The sequence below is a fragment of the Octopus sinensis genome, linkage group LG1 (assembly GCF_006345805.1).
Source record: "Octopus sinensis linkage group LG1, ASM634580v1, whole genome shotgun sequence".
NCBI classification, from domain to species: domain Eukaryota; kingdom Metazoa; phylum Mollusca; class Cephalopoda; order Octopoda; family Octopodidae; genus Octopus; species Octopus sinensis.
Genome location: NC_042997.1, coordinates 66,425,812 through 66,448,365, shown reverse-complemented (window position 1 = coordinate 66,448,365; position 22,554 = coordinate 66,425,812). Strand labels below are relative to the sequence as shown.

At 36.5% G+C, this 22,554-nt stretch overlaps 1 protein-coding gene across 2 annotated transcripts in view; it reads right to left on the bottom strand.

Moving 5' to 3' along the window:
- Window positions 1-22,554, bottom strand: part of LOC115211578 (DNA mismatch repair protein Mlh1) — a 186,704-nt gene that overhangs the window by 31,802 nt on the left and 132,348 nt on the right. For both annotated transcript variants that reach the window (XM_036501661.1, XM_029780133.2), the window contains exons 8-9: window positions 7,119-7,207; window positions 5,211-5,323 (exon numbers count right to left, since the gene is read on the bottom strand). In XM_036501661.1, the coding sequence (XP_036357554.1) occupies window positions 5,211-5,323; window positions 7,119-7,207 (202 nt within the window). The remainder of the gene's footprint in view (window positions 1-5,210; window positions 5,324-7,118; window positions 7,208-22,554) is intronic.

Sequence of the window (22,554 nt, the reverse complement as noted above, 5' to 3'; positions counted from 1 at the left end):
GTCTTCTGGGTACTGAACTCATAATTGTCATAAAAATGCTGGGGTGATATAGATGGCTGTTATCTTTTATCTTTTACATGTTTTAGCCATTGGACTGTGGCCATGCTGGGGCACTACCTTGAAGAGTTTAGTTGAACCTGGAACCATCTGGTTGAGAAGCTAACACCTTACCACACAGTCATGCCAGTGCCATAATGAAACAATTCATCAATATTTTCAAATGTACCATTTCGTTTCTGTTGTGAAATGCTTGGGCAAATGTTGAATGAGAGTTTTGATGATTATGCTGAGCAGGTTGCAATTGTTTAGCCCTCGGTCACCTATGAACAAGCAGATCTGTTTTCAAAAGCATTCCTGTTGTGAACATCCCATGTTGTTAGAACTATATATGACTATATTATCTAATGTATCCTTTCCTTATTTAGGATGGTATGGTATAATTTGTGAGATTTGACTTCTATTTTTAACAGGTCAAGGAATGATGCAGAGCAGTGGTTGTCAACCAGGGTCTAGATGGCCTTTGGTGGTTCACATGGCCCTTGGCAGGGGTCCATATCAGATTTTGTTGTTAAAATTTATCTGCAATAAATCTTTTATACTTCTACAATGCATGAAATAATTTAACATTTTTTAAATACAATTCCTAATAATATTTAATCATAAAAATATTATGGGACTTTTTTTTAACCCTTTAGCATTTAAACCAGGTGTATCAGGCCCAAAAATTCTACCTGTTTTATGTTCAAACAGGCCAGATCTGGCCCTTCACATCTACCCTATAATGTCATTTTAATAATAAATAATTGCATCATCAAAATCTTGAAGCTGAAAGATGCCTGATTAATTCAAGACAAGGTGAATAAATAAGCTTCACATTAGACAGAATAATCTGAATGCTAAAGGGTTAAACATTGAATGTTTATTGGGGTCCAGTAGAGCAAGATAGGAATCAAAGGGGTGCACAGGTCAAAAATGGTTGAGAACCACTGACGTAGACACTTGCTTGGTGGGCCTGCTTTCAGGAGGTTGTATAACTAGATGTGCTTTCATTGGTCAGCTAGTGTGAGGTTCTGCCATCTAGTTTTCAAAGGTTATAAACAGAAAAGTGAAGGCTGGTTCATATGTACAAACCACATGGTAGAATCATGTCATATGACATGGTATGATGTGGTGTGGTTGTTGTTGCTTAGCTGCAGGTCAGCTGGAACTGAGTAAACCTATAATCAAAGATATTCCAGCCATGACTGTCCTGTTATTTTTTCCTTTATCAGACACAGTATATCAATGGATTTATTATCCAATGTGTCCTACCATTTCTAATGTTGTAAGGTGTGATTTGAAATAGATTTGGCTGCTTTTTGTAGCAGGCCAAGTAAGTCATATAGAGGCTTTCTCACTGGCTCATGGTTATTCTTATTTTAGCAAATTCACAGAGTGGTGGAGAAAGGATCAGTGGGATCATGACTAAAGGTCGTGTATTGGCTGCTTCAGTGCCCGCAAAAGCGCTTGACGTGCTACTTTCTTGGCCTCTTTAATGCAGCTCAGAGACTGTTCTCAGTACAGCGCACCGAAATAGTTCTTTCTTTATAGATTCTAGAAGGATGAAAATTGAAGTCAATCTAGTGGGTGGGGTTAAGTCAATTAAATCAACTCAAGTGATCAACTTGGACTTATTTTACTGACTACGAAAGGATGAAAGGCAAAGTGAACCTCAGTGGAATTTGAACTCAGAATGTAAAGGCAGATGCATTCTACCTAACATGCCAACCATTTTGCCCACTCATAGCCTTATTATTATTATTATTATTTTTATTATTATCAATAATAATAATAATAATAATAATAATAATAACAGCATACTAGCAGAGCCAGAGACAATGCCTGAATGGCTCACGAAGGGGAAAACCATCTTAATTCCCAAATCAAATGAAACAACAAAACCAGAAAACTACAGACCAATAACCTGCCTCCCTACTATGTTCAAGGCATTTACTGCAGTGATATCGCAAAGGCTGAACAAGCACCTGGACGAAAACAAACTGTTCCAGAAGAGCAGAAAGGATGCCGCAAGGGCTCATATGGCTGTAAAGATCAACTAATGATTAATAAAGCCGTAACTGAAGACAGCCACAGAAAGAAGAAAGGCCTCAGTATGGCCTGGATTGACTACAAAAAGGCGTTTGATAGCATCCCACACACATGGATCCTCGAAACACTAGCCATTAACAAAGTAGCACCAACAATCATAAAATTCATAGAGCACTCTATGAATAAATGGCAAACAGTCCTACACCTCCAAATAAAAGAGGGACTCATGAAAACCAAAGACATCCCCATTAGAAGAGGAATATTCCAGGGAGACACGCTCTCTCCACTCCTTTTCTGCTTGGCACTGTCACCTCTATCTGATATGCTAAATAGAACTGGATGCGGATATAAATGTTACGGCAAAACGATCAGCCACCTTTTATATATGGATGACCTAAAACTATACGCTGCAAATGACAAACAGCTGGAAACACTATTAAAGACAGTTCATGGATTTACCAAAGAAATAGATATGAAATTTGGATTAGAAAAATGCGCCAAAGTAACCATGAAAAGAGGAAAACTAGTTAAGAGTAACAACATCACACTAGATAAAACCAATGAAATAAAAGAATTAGACCAAAGCCAAACTTACAAATACTTAGGAATCCATGAACTAGATAAGACACAACACACACAAATAAAAGAGAAAATAAAAAAAGAATATTATAGATGAGTTAGATCAATACTAAAAACAGAGCTCAATGCTAAAAACAAGATAATAGGTATCAACACTTTAGCTGTCTCAGTTATAAGTTACAGCTACAATATCCTTAACTGGACACGGAATGAACTGTCCAAAATAGATAGGAAAACAAGAAAAATATTGACAGGATCTAGGATGCATCACCCAAAATCTGACATAGAAAGACTATATATACAACGTATAGAAGGTGGTAGAGGCCTTATACAGCTGGAAAACTACTATAAAATAACCACCATCGGACTGCAAAAATACCTACTTCAGAAGGAAGGAAAACTGATCCAGATAGCAGCAAAACACGAGCAAAACAAAAAACTGTTCTCAGTATTTAAGGAAGCTGACAAATACAAACAAGAAATCATACCACCTAATAAACACAAAGAAGAAGAAGAAGACGATGAAGAAACAACAAAAGCTATAAAACAAATGAAATCCAAACTAAAAATAGAACAGCAACGAGCCATGATAAAACGATGGCAAGAAAAACCCCTTCATGGTAAATACTGCACTAAACTAAACGCAAAAGAAATAGACAAAGAAAAATCCCAGCAATGGTTGAGAAGCTCAGGACTCAAAGCAGAAACAGAGGGATTTTTAATTGCAGCACAAGACCAAAGCCTCCCCATCAGAAATTACCAAAAACATGTAATGAAAAGAAATATTACAAGTAACTACAGAATATGTGGAGATGGACAAGAAACAATAAATCATATTATCTCTAGCTGCCCAGTCCTGGCTAAGAAGGAATATATTCACAGACATGACAGAGTTGGAACCTACATACATTGGAAGCTATGCCAACATTATGGAATAACAACAGAAAAAAGATGGTATAGGCATACACCAGAAAAGGTCACAGAAAACGAGAAAGCAACCATACTCTGGGATATGCCGATACACACAGATAGAGAAATTAAAGCCAACAGACCAGATATAGTTGTCAGAGATCATGAAGAAAAAAAATGCTTTCTAATTGATGTATCAATACCGGCAGATGACAACGTTTCTCTAAAAGAAATGGAGAAACTCTCAAAATACAAAGACCTGGAAATAGAGGTAACTAGAATGTGGAACCTGAAAACAGAAACAATTCCTATCATAGTAGGTGCATTAGGCATGATAAAAAAATATTCAGACAAATACATAACAAAAACACCAGGACTTACAAACACATATAACATACAGAAAATTGCACTACTAGGCACTGCACACATCCTACGCAGAACACTTTCCATACAATAACCATCAGAGCATCACAACAAATCACAGCACATACCCAAGGCACACAGAGCTGCGCTTGGTAGTGAAGTGAAAGCACGCTATAAAAATAAAACTACTGAATAATAATAATAATAATAATAATAATAAAAAATAATAATAATGAAATCTGAAAAGAAATAGTTAGCCAAAGCCAGTATATATGAAATACCAATAACTAATAATAACTAATCAAGTACATGATGTGTTTGGTTACATGAAAGACTGATTTTTTTCCCCTGTCAATATTGATTAACTTTAGCAGAAGGCCATAAATTTATATAGGAAGGTATAATCAACTAAACTTATTCCAATTCTTGATAATGAGAATGGAAGGTAAAATTGACATCAGAAGGATTTGTGCTCAGAATTTAAAAACAAGCATCTTATTGGACGCTCTACCATTTCTGTTATACATCGGTAGTTCTCACTTTTACAAGCTCATTTATTGCTAATTATCTCTTGTTAATTGAGAACTTATAAAGTAAGAGGTATTTTTCCATAGATTTGAACAGCGACGTTGAAATGCCATAAGTTCAAGATCCCTGCTATAATATAACACTTAAATCTTTATCCGTTTACTGATTTCAGTCATTGTACAGTGGCCATGCAAGGCATTATCTTTTTAAGATAATTATAAAAAAACAGTAATCTGTGTATCATACATAATGCAGAAAGCCAAATTTATTGCGGTATTTGTCCTGATATAAAGTCTCTAATAAACATAATGTGTTAAAAGACACAAAAACATATCAGGAGCAAATGAAAATTATGTAACAAATGCCACAGTTGTTTTGGGTTAATTTGGCTTTGTGTGATGTATTGAAGGCCAAGTTGTCGCATGGAGTTTGACGCCCTCCACTTTTGTTCTTTTAATGCTCAGAACTTATCTCAATTGAATTTAATGATTTTTCCCCTCAAGCCATTTATCCCCTTAGGATAAATGGCTTGATACTTTCTCATCACTCTTTTTTAGTAAGTGGTGAATAAGAGGGCTTGTATACATACCTACATACATAAACATAAATATACATACATTCACACATATATATGGAAAGAGTGAGAGAACAAGAAAAAGAAATGGAGAGATATAGAAAGCAATAATAAGATAAATATGTAGATAGGTAATGAGAGAGAGAGAGAGAGAGAGAGAGATACTTACGGTTAATGAACAAGAGGAAAATACACTTCTTGGTAGAATAATTAGCATTGGTACAGAAACCATGCATTTTAAACTTGAGCTTCTCGTCTTCATGCTGGACCTCCAACAGTTCCCTAGCAGGAATGGAACACAAATACAACAATGATTATTTTGGGAGAAAATTAGGAACATGGTAATACTTAACATGGAATAAACATCTTACTTTCCTCCCTACCTGCTACCCTTACCATGTTCCTCACAATACCCTACCATCTGTTCAAATTTAGCAAATGATGAAGACATGAAAACCAAATTATGCATCTGCCCCTTTGATCAAGTAGATGTGATAGCCATGTGATGGTTAAAGGTTTCCAATGAGTCAGTCATAAGGAGAGCAACAAGAGGTTATCTGTGCAACTCGGGTGGAACAAACATCACAAATGATTTTCATTAAAAAAAAACACTAGTCTATGAGATTCCTTATCAATGTTTACATGTTTTACTACAAGATGCACACACACATCATCATCATCATTTTTTAATGTCCCCTTATCCATGCGTGCACGGGTAGGATAGAGTTTATCGCACCAGATTTTCTCCAGCTGGCTACCCTTGCTGTTGCCAACCCTTAACTGTTTCCAAGCAAAGTAACATTTCCCCATAAGCAAACATGTTTTCACAGAACATTGGAAATGAAATGAGAGACATTACAAGTATGAATGACAATCATTTATAACAATCATGTGATGACAAGATAAGGACACACACACACACACACGTTTTCTCTCTCTTTATTACTTTGCTTACTTATTTATCTATGCTTGCTTACCGAACGACATAATGAGAAAACTATTTGAATTACCCACATGACATTATTATGATTTTAAAATTCGACCTAGAACAATCCAGAGGGAAATATCTTTATTACCAGCTACATAAACTCACAGGTCTTCAACCTGCAACTAGCTTGGCAAGTGCTAATGCATGAAACCCTCAGACCTTGAGTCACTCTGTTACTTCTACTAAATATCAATAAGAATATATACAAACATACATATATATATATATATATACACCCACACACACACAGATATACATATATATCATCATCATCATTTAGCGTCCGTTGTCCATGCTAGCATGTGTTGGATAGTTTGACCAGGGCTGGCAAGCTGGAAGGCTGCACCAGACTCCAGTCTGAGTCTGCATGGTTTCTACTGCTGGATGCCCTTCCTAAAACCAACTGCTCCGAGAATGTAATGGGTGTTTTTACATGCCACTTGCGTGACACCAGTATCTGCCATGACTGCGATTTTACTTTGCTTGATGGGTTTTATATATATATATATATATATCACAATCAAGGAACGGCCATAATAGGCCATTCACCCACTAGAAATAACAGCCAAAGCTTCAACCGCAAAATAACATTAATTCCGCAAATCAGGAGAAAATTAAAAAAACATTTACCCTGTAATTTCTTATATGATGGTCTATGACTATTTAATTTTTTCCCACTAGGCCGCTGGTGGCAAAAAAATTCTACAAAATTTTTTGCCACCCTATATTGATTAATTATATATATATATATATATATACACGGATAGTTGCACATTGTTATTATTTTTAATCTTGAATTGTTTGTACCACACACAGACACATATAGAAAGCAAAAATAGCAAAAACAGCATGTACACATGTGCACACACATGAAAATAAATCTCTGTAAGTTATCTTGAATGCCAATGTACCTATAAATAATAGCTCAAAATACATTTAGTAAAAAAAAAACCTCTTGGACAGAAAAAATAGCTCCCTACAGGATTTCAACCATGCATCTACTCTATCCTGGACAGTTGTGATGCCATCACACTAAAGTAATTCTCCAACTTGTTTTTGCATGCAAGCATGGTTAAGAGTGATTCTTACCTGGCTACAGAAGGTCCATAAATGGAACGGATGTTATCAGTATGGGAAGCAGTGCTTGAAGTCCTCACATCGGCTGAAGTGTCACCATGCTGTAGAAAGGTATTATGTAAAAGGTAAATAACAGAGAGAACAGATTATAAATATAAATCTGGTAGACACAACTTAAGCAGTATTTAATCAGAACAACCATCAACATACCACAATCTTTTCTACTCTAGGTTCAAAGCCCGAAATTTTTTGGGAGGGGGCCAGTCGATTAGATTGACTCCAGTATGCAACTGGTACTTAACTTATTGACCCTGAAAGAATGAAAGGCAAAGTTGACTTCGGTGGCATTTGAGCTCAGACTGTAAAGATAGATGAAATACTGCTAAGCATTTTGCCCAGCATGCTAACGTTTCTGTCAGCTTGCTGCCTAATCATAATGTATACACATTGTTGATAGGCTGATATGTGGAAGACTATTTTAATTAAATACCACATCAACTGAATACAAAGTGATATCAAGAAGTTCCTGGACTAATTCTGTAGCGTGCCAACAGATAGCAGCACACAGTTGCATGCGCAGTGAGAGCTAGCAGTAACTTTTATGGGGCAGTGTGGCGAGTGACATCACTGTGTCTAGTTCGTAAGTTGTAAAATTTGTGTTTTTGTGATCACATGTATATTGTAGTCTATGATTTTGACAGGAACAAAGAGACAATGTGAAATTTTGCATTAAAATTGGGAAATTTGCTACAAAGACATTGGACAACAACAATGCAATGGGTTGTACACAATGTTTTGAGTGGCATGAGTGCTTTAAAAGCAGAAGAATATCTCTGGAAAACGATGAATGATCTGGAAGACCTGCCATGAGCATCACCCCCAGAAATGTGATATTGTGCATCGAGAATTTGTCCCTAGGGCCAGAGCATCAATTGAGAGTTCTACTGCAACATTTTGAAACATTTGAGAGAGGACATCTAGTGAAAGCGACTGGATCTGTGGAATGCAAAGAATTGGATTCTTCACCAAGCTCTCCTTACTCACAGGTTTCTTGCCCAAAACTACTAGTCACCAAATTTAGCACCTGTGGACTCCCATCTCTTCCCCAAGATGAAAATGCAGCTCAAAGGTCACTGTTTTAACATCTCTGCTGAGATCTAGAGTGAATTGCTGAAGGTCCTCGACTCACTTATGGAAAACAACTTCCAAGCCAGATTCCATAACTAGTGCGGGAACCTTTTGATACCACCTCGTATACCAAACTTTTAATCAACAAGGCAGCTATTCACAACGTCAATGAATGTTTTGTTCACATTTTCCTATGTCAGAAGCAATGAATTTTCAGCCAAACATGCGGTTGGCTGTGAATGCATGTATTAAAAATGCCTAAAAAATCTGAAATGCATCTGGTACTCTCACTAAAAGCTGCTGGGGTTAATTTCTGTACCCTCTCTGATATTTATTGTTTTTAACACAGCAAGTCCATTAGAGATGTCATCTCAGGACAAATACAACTGGCTTATTAACAACATGTATATGTTAAGTATGACAACTATTTTAGATTAGATTTGTTCACTACATACAATAGTGTGATAACTGTAGTCAACTGTCTGCTCTATGTTGTAAAGAATATCAAGATTATATTGTATGAAGTACATTACAAAGGTTAAAAGTACAATCATCATCATCATCATCATTTAATGTCTGTTGTCCATGCAGACAGTGATTGTGTAGTAAGAAGCTTACTTTCCAACCACATGGATCTGGGTTCAGTTCCACTGCATGGCACCTTGAGCAAATGTCTTTTAATATAGCCTCAGGCCAACCAAAGCCGTGTAAGTGGATTTGGTAAATGGAAACTGAAAGAAGCTTGTCATATATGTGTGTGTATATATATATATACATATATATATATATATACACAAAATTTAGAGGATTTACCACTAAAAGTAGACAGCCTGTATGCCTGATATAGACGTCAAAATCGCCATTTTCCACGGAGAATGTTCTCAAGAAAAAATTCAGCAAAAAACCAAAGCGTAAAAATAAGCAAGACAAATGAAAGTATATGAAATAAAAAGCGATTACCTATGTACTAATTAGTTTCACTTGTTAATAACTTACGTATATGAATACATAAACATCTGCATAAATATGCTAGGCCACTGGTTTTAATTGATTAATATCAATTTCTACCCTTATTTAATTTTATATATATATATATATGTATCATCATCATCATCATCGTTTAACGTCCGTTTTCCACGCTAGCACGGGTTGGATGGTTCGACCGGGGTCTGGGGAGCCAGGGGCTGCTCCAGGCTCCAGTCTGATCTGGCAGTGTTTCTACAGCTGGATGCCCTTCCTAATGCCGACCACTCCGCGAGTGAAGTGGGTGCTTTTTACGTGCCACCTGCACAGGTGCCGGAGGGGTCTGGCATCGGCCATGCTCAGTTGGTGCTTTTTATGTGCCACCGGCACAGAAGCCAGTCGAGGTGGTGCTGGCATCGGCCATGTTCGGATGGTGCTTTTTATGTGCCACCGGCACAGAAGCCAGTTGAGGCGGCACTGGCAACGGCCACATTCGGATGGTGCTCATTATGTGTCACTGGCACAGGTATCACAACTATATATATGTCCATATGAGTGTGTATCTTTGTGTCTGTACCACACCACTGCTTGACAACCGATATTGGTGTGTTTATGTACCCAAAACTTAGCAGTTCAGCAAAAAGAAATCAATAAAATATGTATGAGGCTTAAAAGAAACAAGTACTGCAGTCAAATGACTGAAAAAAGGTAAAAGATATATATGACAAACTTAGTGTAGGAATTGCAGTTGACATCTCTTGTTTAAGGTAGAACAAAGTAAAAGGCCTTAGAATTTAGACAAAGAATGATAAATGATATTTAGTTAGTGGGTGTGAGGACGTAAAAAAGAAAAAGTGCTGTGACACATACCAAACGATTTTTAACTCATTTCTCTCATATTACATAAAAGAATTCATTGTAATATATGTAACTGTATTCTACATTCATTAATTTCATGTTTCAGTAACAACGCAAAATAATAAAAAAAAAAAACCCTATTAATCTAGGGAACAATTTTCATTTAAAAACTATGTAAAAGGACTTTAATGAATGTGACACTGAACATTTATAAAATGCATGCATTCTTTATATGAAAATATGTACACAACAACTCAACAGCATATTTACAAACCTTAGGAACTTAAAAAGCGGAACTGTTTTGTTCGCAACCAGCTTGAACTGCATTAAGAACTTAAATCTCAAGATAATCATACATGCATGCATGTATGTGTGTGTATATGTATGTTTTTTTTGAGATTTGAGTTCTTAATGAAGTTGAAGCTGGTTGATAAGATAATTGTATAACTTTTTCAGTTCCCAGGGTTTATAAAAATGTAGTTGAGTTGTTTTGTGCTTATATTCATTTAAAGAATCTCAGATGGAGAATCTTTGGAATGAGTTAGCAATTTTCAATATGCCATTAATAGATTGAATTTGGAGGAGGCGCATCAGATTCCTTTGCTCTTATGTATGTATGCACACACACATATATATACATACATATATAAACACATGTACATATATATATATATATATATACATAAATACATATATATATATATATATATACACACACACACACACACACATATATGTATATATGTTTACATGTGGGCGTGTGTGTGTGTGTATGGGTGTATGTTACAACAAAGATTATTTATAACAAAACTGAACCTTAACAAACTCAATCAATGTCAAGGAATGTGTCAAAGAATTATTTAGAAGGAACTGAAATTAAAGCCCTTAATCGAATCAATAAAGTTTCAATTTACAACTCAGTCTGACAGATGCAAACAACTACACGATATGTCAAACTAGATTTTGATTTTGTGTCAAGGCTATGAAAATAATTAAAAACAGACAAAATAAAAATTACCAACAAAAACTCAAATACAGTTAGTCTCAGGCAACAATCGTTTCTAAGTAAGAATGATAGCTTTTTAACTTCTTAGCAATCATTATTCCAATCAGGAGGGATTGTCTATCTAAGAGTATGCAAATGAATGTGAGTGAGTGTGAATATGTAATTAATCTCTTTCTGCCTCACTCTCTCAACAAAAACAAAATTTATGTGATAAGTTGATGAATTCTGCCTGCATCCATTATCCTGCATCCATAGTGTGGGTCAGCTCCTCCAACATGCTACTCTGAATGATATGTGTTTCTTTATTACCCATAAGGGGCTAAACATAGAGGGGACAAACAAGGACAGAGAAAGGGATTAAGTCGATTACATCAAGCCCAGTGCGTAACTGGTACTTAATTTATTGACCCCGAAAGGATGAAAGGCAAAGTCAATCTTGGCGGAATTTGAACTCAGAACATAACGGCAGACGAAATACCACAAAGCATTTTGCCCGGCGTGCTAATGTTTCTGCCAGCTCACCACTACTCTGAATGATATAATTAGAAGCGGCCTTGACGCAGCTAGCTTCCTGTCTCAACTGGAGCCAGTAGATCTCAGCCATAGAAATGGTGAGCTCTCTGACAAAATAACAAGGGCGGGGGGGGGGGCAGTGACATGTTCTCTGGCCCCAACCTTGTTGCATCAGCCACCTGAAATACAGGAGAGAAAAATAGATAAATAAATATAGGATCCTGACCGGCTACTGTCAGTTTATGATGATTACTGCCAAGACCTCAGATGTTCTCAGAGCCTGCACTGCTGGTTTCTACCACAAAATCAGGATAACTGTAGCCTGTCTGAGAAATGAGCCCTGTGAGGTGGGGTGATTGTTGTAGCAAGTGTTGCTGGGCATTCTCTGTGGCAAATGCTTTTGCAATCATGTCTGCAAGGCACGGTTAAACATACCATTTTTTCAGGGATGAACTCCCTTTTCCCATTTTCTGCTGCTTAATCCCCACTTTTTTATCTTTTGCTTCATTTTTGTTATTTCTATAAGTTTGAGAAACTACCTAAAAGGTCCTTTATTGGCAAGGAAGAAGCTAATTGATTATGCCTAATTAAAAAGACATAAAAAAATTATGTCTAATAAATAAAGCTGGACCTCTTCCTGTCAGGTGTCCCAGATGAACCAACTTCATGGCAAGAGGTGCAGATGAGGGAAGCTGCAACAAACTCTCTCATGCACCAAATGTCAATTGCTAAAAAGCATTCGTGAAGTAAAATCATGTAGCAACACCAAATGGCGGTGCCCCAGCATGGCCACAGCTTGTGAGCTGAAACTAGATGAAAATGAAAAAAAAAATTAGTTTTGGAGTTGAGTGTAGTGAAACAACAGTAGGTTGTGTGAAGAAGGAGTGGTAGATGTGTGAAGGGTTGTGTGTGATGTTACTTGTTAGTAAGACATGGGTATTGAACATAGAAGAGCTGGTGAGATTGGAGAGAAATGGTATGAAATGTATATCTATTGGGTGTATAATGTGACCTCTGTATATAAGTCAGAGCAGTACTGACCTGAGTGAATGACATTTTGCATTCAAGGCCTTAGTGTAAGTGTGCAAGAGAGACAATCATGCTGCTATGGACTTGATATGTTATTGGCTAATGGACACTTGCAGGAAAAAAAGGTCATATGCAATCAGTATGAGGGTAACTATAGGAAAATGGAGACTGAGAATGATGAAAGACCAAGATATATTTACCAATATTACATAAAAATATCTTCAAATACTAAATAGTAAATTTATTCAATAAAATCGCCATTGGCTTCAACTATGGCCTCCAGACAACTTTGGAATCTCCTGCAACTTTTCTGGACGGTCTCCTTGTTTAAGTTGGTGAATACTGCTATAATCCTTGCCGTCAGTTCATCTTTGGTAGTACAAGGAGTTTTGTTGGTCTCCTGCTCAACTGTGCCCCACACATAATAATGAAGGAGATTGCAGTCTAGGGAGTTAGGTGGCCAGATGTTAGGGGTGATGTGGTTGCAGAAATTGTCTGACAGCCATGATTGGGTTCTCCTGCCTGTGTGGCATGGTGCAGAGTCCTGTTGCCAGACATAGAGTCTCCCAGCAGCCACCCTCTTGATCCAGGGCAGCACTACTTCCTGCAGGTACTTGTAGGCCTCCGTGTTGAGTCTGAGGCCATGTAGGAAGATGAATGGAGGCATAACATCGTCATCACTAGTGATCATTCCAAACACCATGAAGTTGACTGGATGTTTGATTTTTATCACTCTCGGTACATGCATTGTCCCCAGATTGACAGCCAAACACACCGAAATGTTTGTATTGGAGCTTCTGGCATGAGTGCCAAGCAGTACAGTATGTTGTTTCCAAATTTCTGGTGGAGTGAATTGTGTCATGGTACTGTTTTTCCCAATTGACCCTACTATACTGTGTAGTTGACAAAATCCAAAACAATGCACATACATGAAATTAAAAATATAAAATGACAACAATTTACCCTGTACATACATGCATACATACAGACAGACAGACATACACATGTATTTGTTTTGTAATAATTCTGATGTTAAATTGTGTTTTGAAACAGAAATTGTTATATTTGGGGATGGTCATATTTTTTGCCAATTAACATGCACCTTATGCTTGTTCACTTCAGCCTTCTTATTATTATTCTTATTTTTCGTGTCCTTTGTCTGAAATCTTTCATCATACATCCTGTGACCTCTTCACGATTCTCCGTCCTTACATGCCTCCTTCTGTCCTGACAGAAAGACAGAATAGGCTAAACAGAACTTTTTTTATATAAATTCCATCCAAGGATTATTATTGTTATAACTACACACACTACACATTAGAGAGATGACAAAGGAAAAAATGATTATGTTATGAACTTCATTAGCTTACAGCTGTTTCTACTGTAAGACGTAGTGGACTCAGATGCAGTGAAACAGCTGTAAGCTAATGAAATTCATTCAATAATAATTTATTCCTTTGTCATCTCTTTATACTGCTCTATACTCAGCTAACACTTCGTTCTGAAACATACATATATTGAGTTCTACACTAGGTTATTAGACTCACAATGCCTAAGCAAAATAATACACACACAGCGAGAAAAGTTTGGTTAAACCTCAAATTTGTGTATCACAATGACTACAGGTCTTATTTAATGGGCTGGATATTTATTATTCAGGAGTATTATTTTCAGGTGACTCATTTCTTCAATATAGGCTGATTTATTGGTTTACCAATAAATTAACTTATCAGAAATCTAGTATAGTCATAAATATTGTAAAAAACATAAAAGATTCACCTGTAAAGACGAGGTTAATAATCTGAAGAATTATAATCTCTCTCTCTGCCTGTCCGTCTGTGTGTCTCTGTCTGTCTCTCCTGTCTGATGTAGTTACATAAAGTGGTTACTTTGGTTGCTGCAACTACTACTATTTAACAACATAATCATCCCCTGATGCACACACACAAACATATATAGAGAGGTGGGGCTAATCATTTACCTCAACCCCAGTGCTCAACTGGTACTTATTTTATTGACTCCAAAAGGATGAAAGGCAAAGCTGACCATGGCAATATTTGAACTCAGAGTGTAAAGCTGGAAGAAATGCCACTAAGCATTTTCTCCAGTGTGGTAACGAACCTCCAACTTGCAGATTAATAATAATAATAATATAATAATAATAATAATATCATTTTAATGGCCACTTATCAATGCTTGCATTGGTCAGCTGAGATTTGTTGAGGCAGATTTTCTATGGATGGATGCATTCCTTGTTACCAAATGGACAAGTTTCCAGAGAAGGTGGGAAATGAATGGCATTACATGCATGGTGGTGAAACTTGTTTACAACTATCTCATGATACCAAGATGAGGAGGTGCAAACACACACACTTACATATATCTATTTTAAATGATTGATAGGGAAGACAATGGACTGTACGCTTTATTTAGCACAACAATTGTTTTGGCTTACATAGTGGTTGGGGAACAATATAATGGAATTATATTAGGCACACTACTAGAGGCAGACCCAAAACAAGGTTTGGAAATGACACTTTAAAGTCTCCTATTTAAACTTTAATTTTAAACATAACCACATATATATATATATAATTTTTTTTATTAGTTTCAGCTCAGAGCTATGGCCATGCTGGGGCACAGGTGTTTTGCTACACTGTTATTATTGAGAGCCTCCTCTGATATGTGACATTTAGTGAATAAGGGAGTTTGATGTCGCTGCCCTCATTTGTGCCTCCTGCCACAAGGTAAGTTCATCTGGGATTCTTGACAGGAAGAGATCCAGTTTTGATTTGAAAACACCTACATCCACTTTGTGTAGGCTCTTTGGGAGAATATTAAAAAGCTGAGGGTCCTTGAAACCCAAGCTGTTGCAGTAACTGGTCCTGAAGCACAAAGATATTGTTGGGATCTTTCGTACTGTGCAGTGGCAACCCGTTCTGACATTTGTGTAGCTTTCAATGCTAAAATTTGGCACAATCCCTTCCAGATGTATATTACTGCATATCTCTACTGCCTTCACTCCAGGGAATAGAGTTTTAGCTGTTTCAGCCTTTCCTAGTAGCTGAGCTGTTGCAATGAGATGATCTTTGTGAAGCTTTGCTGGATTGCTTCAAAGTTTGCTGTTAATTTTACACTGTGGGTTAACAATAGACGAATGTCCTCCAGAGTACCATCATGGTTTCCTTCCCTTTGGTTCTGAAGGTTCTCAGGATCCAGCCAGCTATCTGTCTGCACTTTATCGCCATTTTAGTAATATGCACTTGGAAAGAAGTATCATCACTCAAGTCGATACCCAGGTCCTGCACTGATTTAGGTTCTGGGATTGTAAACCCCTGTGGACCAATGTACCCTGTAAGTTTTACGTTCAGTCTTGGGTGCTAGTAGCACAGGGCTTGGTATTTTTCAGCATTAAACTGCATATTATTGTCCTCAGTCCATCTGTACATTGAGTCCAACTCCTGCTGCAGACATGCAACATCACTAGGGTTTTGTATTTTCTGCAAGACTTTCATATCATCTGTGTAGCTAGCAAGGGTAGCTATCTGGGCAGCTGAGGGTGTATCTGAGAGGGACACTATGAAAAGTAGTGGTCCTAAGATAGTGCCCCGGAGAACACCACTCACTATTTGTGTTTTTCTTGAGGTGGATCTATTGGCCACCACTGCCTGACTTCTATTTTTCAGAAAGTCATATAACCACTCTCCAAGTTTTCCAGTTAAATATATAAAAGAATAATATATCATGAGGATGGAGGATATCAGGTTCTATTAAAACCTGATATATCCTCCATTCTTATGTTATATAATTCTTGTATTAATCTTATGCAAAGAGGAGTTCCACATATGTATCCAGCACTGGAGTATACCCCACTGTAGTATATGTAGTTTTTCTTCTTTCTTTCTTTTTTTTTTTTGAAAGCATTTGCTTGTTACAAGTTCCTTAGACCACTGAAAACGTGAGAGCTACTAGAATAAAATGGATGCTAGACAGAAGTCAATAGGTGATGATGTACATTAGACTTAAAAGACTGGGGGTCAAATTAAAGAAGAAAATAAGACTGTGGAAGGGAATTCCAAAGTTCAGATGTGCAAGGGAAAAAATTGTAGCCAAATAATAACATAAGAGTTCTTAAATACATGTTACAGGGGTTTTACTTGAATTATACTAAATATATATATTCTTATTTTAAAATAGTGTACATTTAAACACAAGTGAAAACTACCCTTTAACAGGTAATTTTTACATACTTCTTAGTAGTTGGTTTACTGCTATGACAATATCATCATCATCATTTAACGTATGTTGTCCATGCTGTCACGGGTTGGATAGTTTGACCAGGGCTAGTAAGCTGAAGGGCTGCACCAGACTCTAGTCTGATTTGGCACAGTTTCTACAGCTGGATGCCCTTCCTAATACCAACCACTCTGGGAGTGTAACGGGTGCTTTTATGTGCCAGTTGCATGATACCAGTATCTGCCACAACTATAATTTCACATGGCTTGATGGGGCTTCTACTCAAGCATGGCATATTGCCAAAGGTCTTGGTCATTTGTCATGCCTCCGTGAGGCCCAATGCTCTAAAAGTGCTTTTTTTGTGCCACTGGAAAGATATTGAAATATCTCCATTAACTGCTTCATATTTTGAAATGTTTTAACTGAGACTGGTCTTGCATTATGGATGCATTTCCTATTATATATTACACAAACCTGAAATGTACATATTAACTGATTTAAAATATCACTACAGGATCCTCAACAGGCACATCTGTGTAAGTGTATATCAGTAGATGGTTTACTGTAAAGAAGAAAACTACCCATATCAACTGGAATTCCAGGTAAAATAGAATGGCTGCGGAGTATGAATACATTAAATAAAAAAAAACAAACAAACTAGAATTTATGGTATCATATCTAATCTTTTAATTATGGATGTTTCAATACAACAGATGAAAAATCCTTTTAATGAATATTAATATGAATATAAATGAATTCATAATATTATAATATATTTTCATTGATGTAAACAGATAGTTTCCAGTGTGTGTGCGTGTGTATACATCTCTCATTCTCTCTCTCTCTGTCTTGCCAGATGATTTTCAACAGCTTTCTCAGGCAGTTCATGTGGAAGTGGTTTAGCTTTTTGACGTGGAGTTCAAAAACTGTCCAACTCTTGTAGGTGTACAGTAGTGTAGGTAGTATAACTTCTTGCTAAACCTTCAGCTTGGTTCCAGCCTAATGTTTCTCCTCTCCCACATGGATTCATGTAGCTGCCCAAATGCTGGGCTTCCTTTGGCAATGCAAGTGTCAACTTTCTCATCAATGTTCACAGATCTGGAGAATGTGTTGTTGTGGAACAAGAACTTATTAACAATCTTCAGGGACTCCTCTTTGACAGTGATAATTGGTTCCATACATGGCTTCATGGGCCAGATTAGTGCATGACCTCTGTCTCCTGAATGCTGATTGTCAGGCCTGGAAAAGTAGTTCATGCTCTACAGCTTCAAGGCCTCTGTGGTGGCACTGTGTGTGCAGTCATCTGTGTAATGGAAGTTGTGCATTGAGTCATCTCTTCCTTTGGTCTTGGCCTGTAACCTCTGCAGGTTGAAGAGTTTGCCATCAGTCCCGAATCTGATTTTGATGCTGATTTCATTGTCGTTACAGAAGGCATTTGATAGTATGGTGAGAACATTATGCTGAATGGTGTGAGTAGACAGCCCAGCTTCACCCCATTAGTGACTGTGAATGTTCCAGAAGAATATCCACTATCCAGTACTCATCAGACATGCCACCATGAAACTGTTGCACTATGCTGATGAATTTGTTTGGATAATCAAACTTTCCCAAGATCTTCCCAAACCCCTCATGACTGAGGGTGTTAAAGACCTTGGACAAAAATTATAAACATCACGTACAGATCTATTCTGCTTCTGACATTTCTGAAGTTGGCTTGTAGCAAAGATCATGTTGACTCTCCCATGGCCCTCTCTGAAGCCACACTCTTCCATGTGCTGAGTGAGGTAGTCAAGAGGGACTGCCTGTTTCCCTTTCTCTTGTAGGGATGGGCAATAGAAGCATCTTTGAGATCCTAAGGAACAACAGTCTGAAAGAGATTGGTAAGCTTCTGTGCCAAGACACACACTCGTGTGTGGTGACGAACGGCTATCTACCTTTCTTTCTTCCACTTCCTTCCTAAAGACAAGACATGCTTTTGCCTGTCTCTTTTCAAAGATCGTTTTTCCAGTGTTCACCACTTCACATCATCTTGACTTAATAACACTTGCCATTTGTTTTTACTGTTTTGTTCTTACTGTCCTGTTTTTGTTACCACTTTACCCTCCGCAAAAAATCCCAAATTTTATTTAATTTGCTTTGCAGGAAGGGCTTTTAATGAAGTCGCGTCTTGTCTCTACATTCAAAACACGGAGTAGATAAAACAGGGGACAGCTGATGAAGGGAATGTTCTTTATATTGCCTGTCTAATTTCTCTATTTGTTTCTTTTGTTGTTCGAAAAAAGTTCGTTTTCCATACTTTTGTATTTTATGTTCCCGTTTCTAATTTTGTTCACGTTTTTTTTTATGTCCAGTACCCATATATGCATGTATATATACATATATATGTAGGCATGTACATGTATGTGTGTATATATGCATATATATATTATATATATATATATATGTGGAGAGAGAGAGAGAGAGAGAGAGAGAGATGTATGTATGCATGTGTGTGTGTGTGTATATATATATATATACATACACATAGAAAATAGACAGATTAAGGAAGAGAAACAGACAAACAGATATGTGTGTGTGTATATATATGTATGTATATATATATATATATATATTATATATATATATATATATATATATATATGTGTGTGTGTTTGTGTGTGTGTGTGTGTGTGTCTGTATACATATACTCAATCACACTACTGCATATCATTGTTTTTCAATTGAAATTCTATCACTTACCAAAATTAGCATGCTGGAAGAATGCCAACAAAACACTGACAACCAACCATGGCTTTTCCACCCACTTGCAAACACCCACCTCATCCAATAGTCTCTTGTATTGATTTGTTTTTAATATATTTTTGTTATGTTTCAGAATATATATTCTTACTGCTTGCTTTTCACCATGGCCACCATAACAACAGTTATAATAATTAGACTACTACTTCTACTGATAATAATAATAACAATAACAACAATAACTAATATTGATTTCAAATTTTGGCACAAGGCCGGCAATTTCAAGGGAGGGGGTTAGTCAATTACATCGACCCCAGTATTTGACTGGTACTATTTTATTGATCCTAAAAGGATGGTGGGCGAAGTTGACCATGGCAACGTTTGAACTCAGAACATGAAGATGGACAAAATACTGCCAAGCATTTGCCTGCCATGCTAACAAGTCTGTCAGCTCACCACCTAAATAATAATGATATTGATAATAATTCTTTCTACACTATGCCCAAGGCATGAAATCTTTTGGAGGAGATTACTCAATTATATAAATGCCAGTGCTCAACTAGTACTTATTTAGTGAAAGGATGAAAGGCAAATGTAACCATGGCAGAATTTAACTGGAACAAATACTTCTAAGCATTTAGTCTGATGTGTTAAAAATTCTGCCAGCTCAATACATTAATAATAATAATAATAATAATAATAATAATATAATAATAATAATAATAATAATAATAATGAAAAAAATAATAATAGTGGCTTCAAATCTTGGCACAGCAATTTCAGGGGAGGGGATAAGTTGATTACATTGATCCCGGTACTCAACTGGTACTTATTTTATTGACCTCAAGAGAATGAAAGGTGAAGTCAACCTTGGTGGAATTTGAACTCAGAATGTAAAGACAGACAAAATGCCACTAAGTATTTTTCCCAGAATGCTCGTTGCCTTAATAATAAACAAAACTGATCTCAACAGTATTTGGATATTTGAACACAAAATGTACAGCTGCTGAATAACATTTCAGTTTGCCCATTTAACAATGTTGGCAGTTATATTAGAATATGGAATTTATTGGATAAACACAAAATGATTTTTCTTGCTATGTTAATGTTGTGGGGTGGGTGCTGCTTTACAATACTCCAGGTTATGGGAGTGTTTTTAATTCCACTGTCCTTTATTTTCCAGATATATTGAGATAGAAAGCAGGAATTAATTTTATCGCTGAATCTAAATGAACACACATTCTGGGAGTATCTAATTTAAAAAGTATTTATCAAAAGTACAGTATAATACCACTGCCAAGTGTTATATTTGCTCTACATACCAAAGCTTAAGAGGAGTAGGATGCTTAAAGTGGGTAGTTTTATAGAGCAAAATGGATGTTTTTTCTGAGGTGGGTGGCTGGTTGTGCATCTTAGCTAGTGATGTGGGATCTGTGAAGTGATGCTATTCAGGCAAGTATAGTTCATCATAATGTTGTTCCTGTTAAAGAACTTTTGATATTTATGCGTGGTTAAGAAATGATACAGAATTGTGAAAAAGAATGAAGAAAAAGGTTTAAAGACAAAAAGAATGGTAAACTCACTTTCAAAAGACTAAATAAATATGGAACACCAAAATAGAATAAATAAAACTAAAAATGGAAAGAAAAAAAACACTCCATGACCAGTATCCAACAAGACTTAGACTGAAAAGCTAATATTTCAAAATCCCTGGGCTGAAAGTGAAAGTAGAAAGCCTGATCAATTACAGAGGATAAATGCCTAGCCAGCCAACCAGTCAGTCATAGTCACACATGCATGCATGCACATGCACACACACAAGGTAAAAACCTGATAAGAGGGTGACACTGAGTGCAGACTATGCAATCAGCATCAAGAAATAACTGATCAGAGTTTTTGTAGCTGCTCAGTCCTTGTAAAGACAATATATTCATATATATGACTAGGTAAACAACTATGTCCATTAGAATTTATGCTAACACCTTGATATAACAGCTAGAAGTGAATAAGCATGTACCAAACTTGGTATATTCTAATGACCTGGCAAAGATATCCATTTTTAGACTGAAAAAGAAATGAAAGCAAACCAGTCTAATAGATTCAAAGAATTAGAATCTACTAGCATTGTAAAATGCACCTGGTTCATACTTTAAGATATACACTACCAAAGTTGGTGGGTTTTCTCTGTTGTTGTTGTTTTTATTGTGTGAGTGAGTGAGAGAGAGAGAGAGAGAGAGAGAGAGAGAGAGAGAGAGAGAGAGAGAGAGAGAGAGATGATAGACATGCTCAACCATGTTAACAATGGAAAATGGATGTAAAACTGATATTAGTGGTGAGCTGGCAGAATTGTTGGCATGCCAGGCAAAATGCTTAGCAGTATTTCATACATCTTTATGTTATGTGTTCAAATTCAGCCAAGGTTGACTTTGCCATTCATCTTATTGGGGGTTGATAAAATAAGTACCAGTTTAGCATTAGGGTTAATATTATCATCTTCCCCATTCCCTTGCTGGCTTTGCACCAAAATTTGAAATCAATATTAAGATAGACAACTTGATAACTTTTAACCAAAATATTACACAGAATAAGATATATATATAAATGTATCAATGTGTAAAAGATCCTGAAATGTAAATAAGTAAGATGTAGGATATGAAAGTAAAAGCTACTAATAATAGGTATGGTAATGAAGAATTTAACCAAAAGCCATAAAAACCACACTAGACCTACTACACTACAACCACATACAGTAAAAATTTAAAAAGAAACTGCTATACATAGCTCTCATCTTATGCAAGACATAAGTACAATAACAGAATTCTTACAGTCGACTTTCTGTGAAGCTCACACAATGTACAGATACAAAATCTCAACTCAACACTATAACATAACTCACACAGCACATACATTCATATATACAATTGCCACTCTGGTACTTAAACACATACAATACAAGTGACAACATTACATCTGATA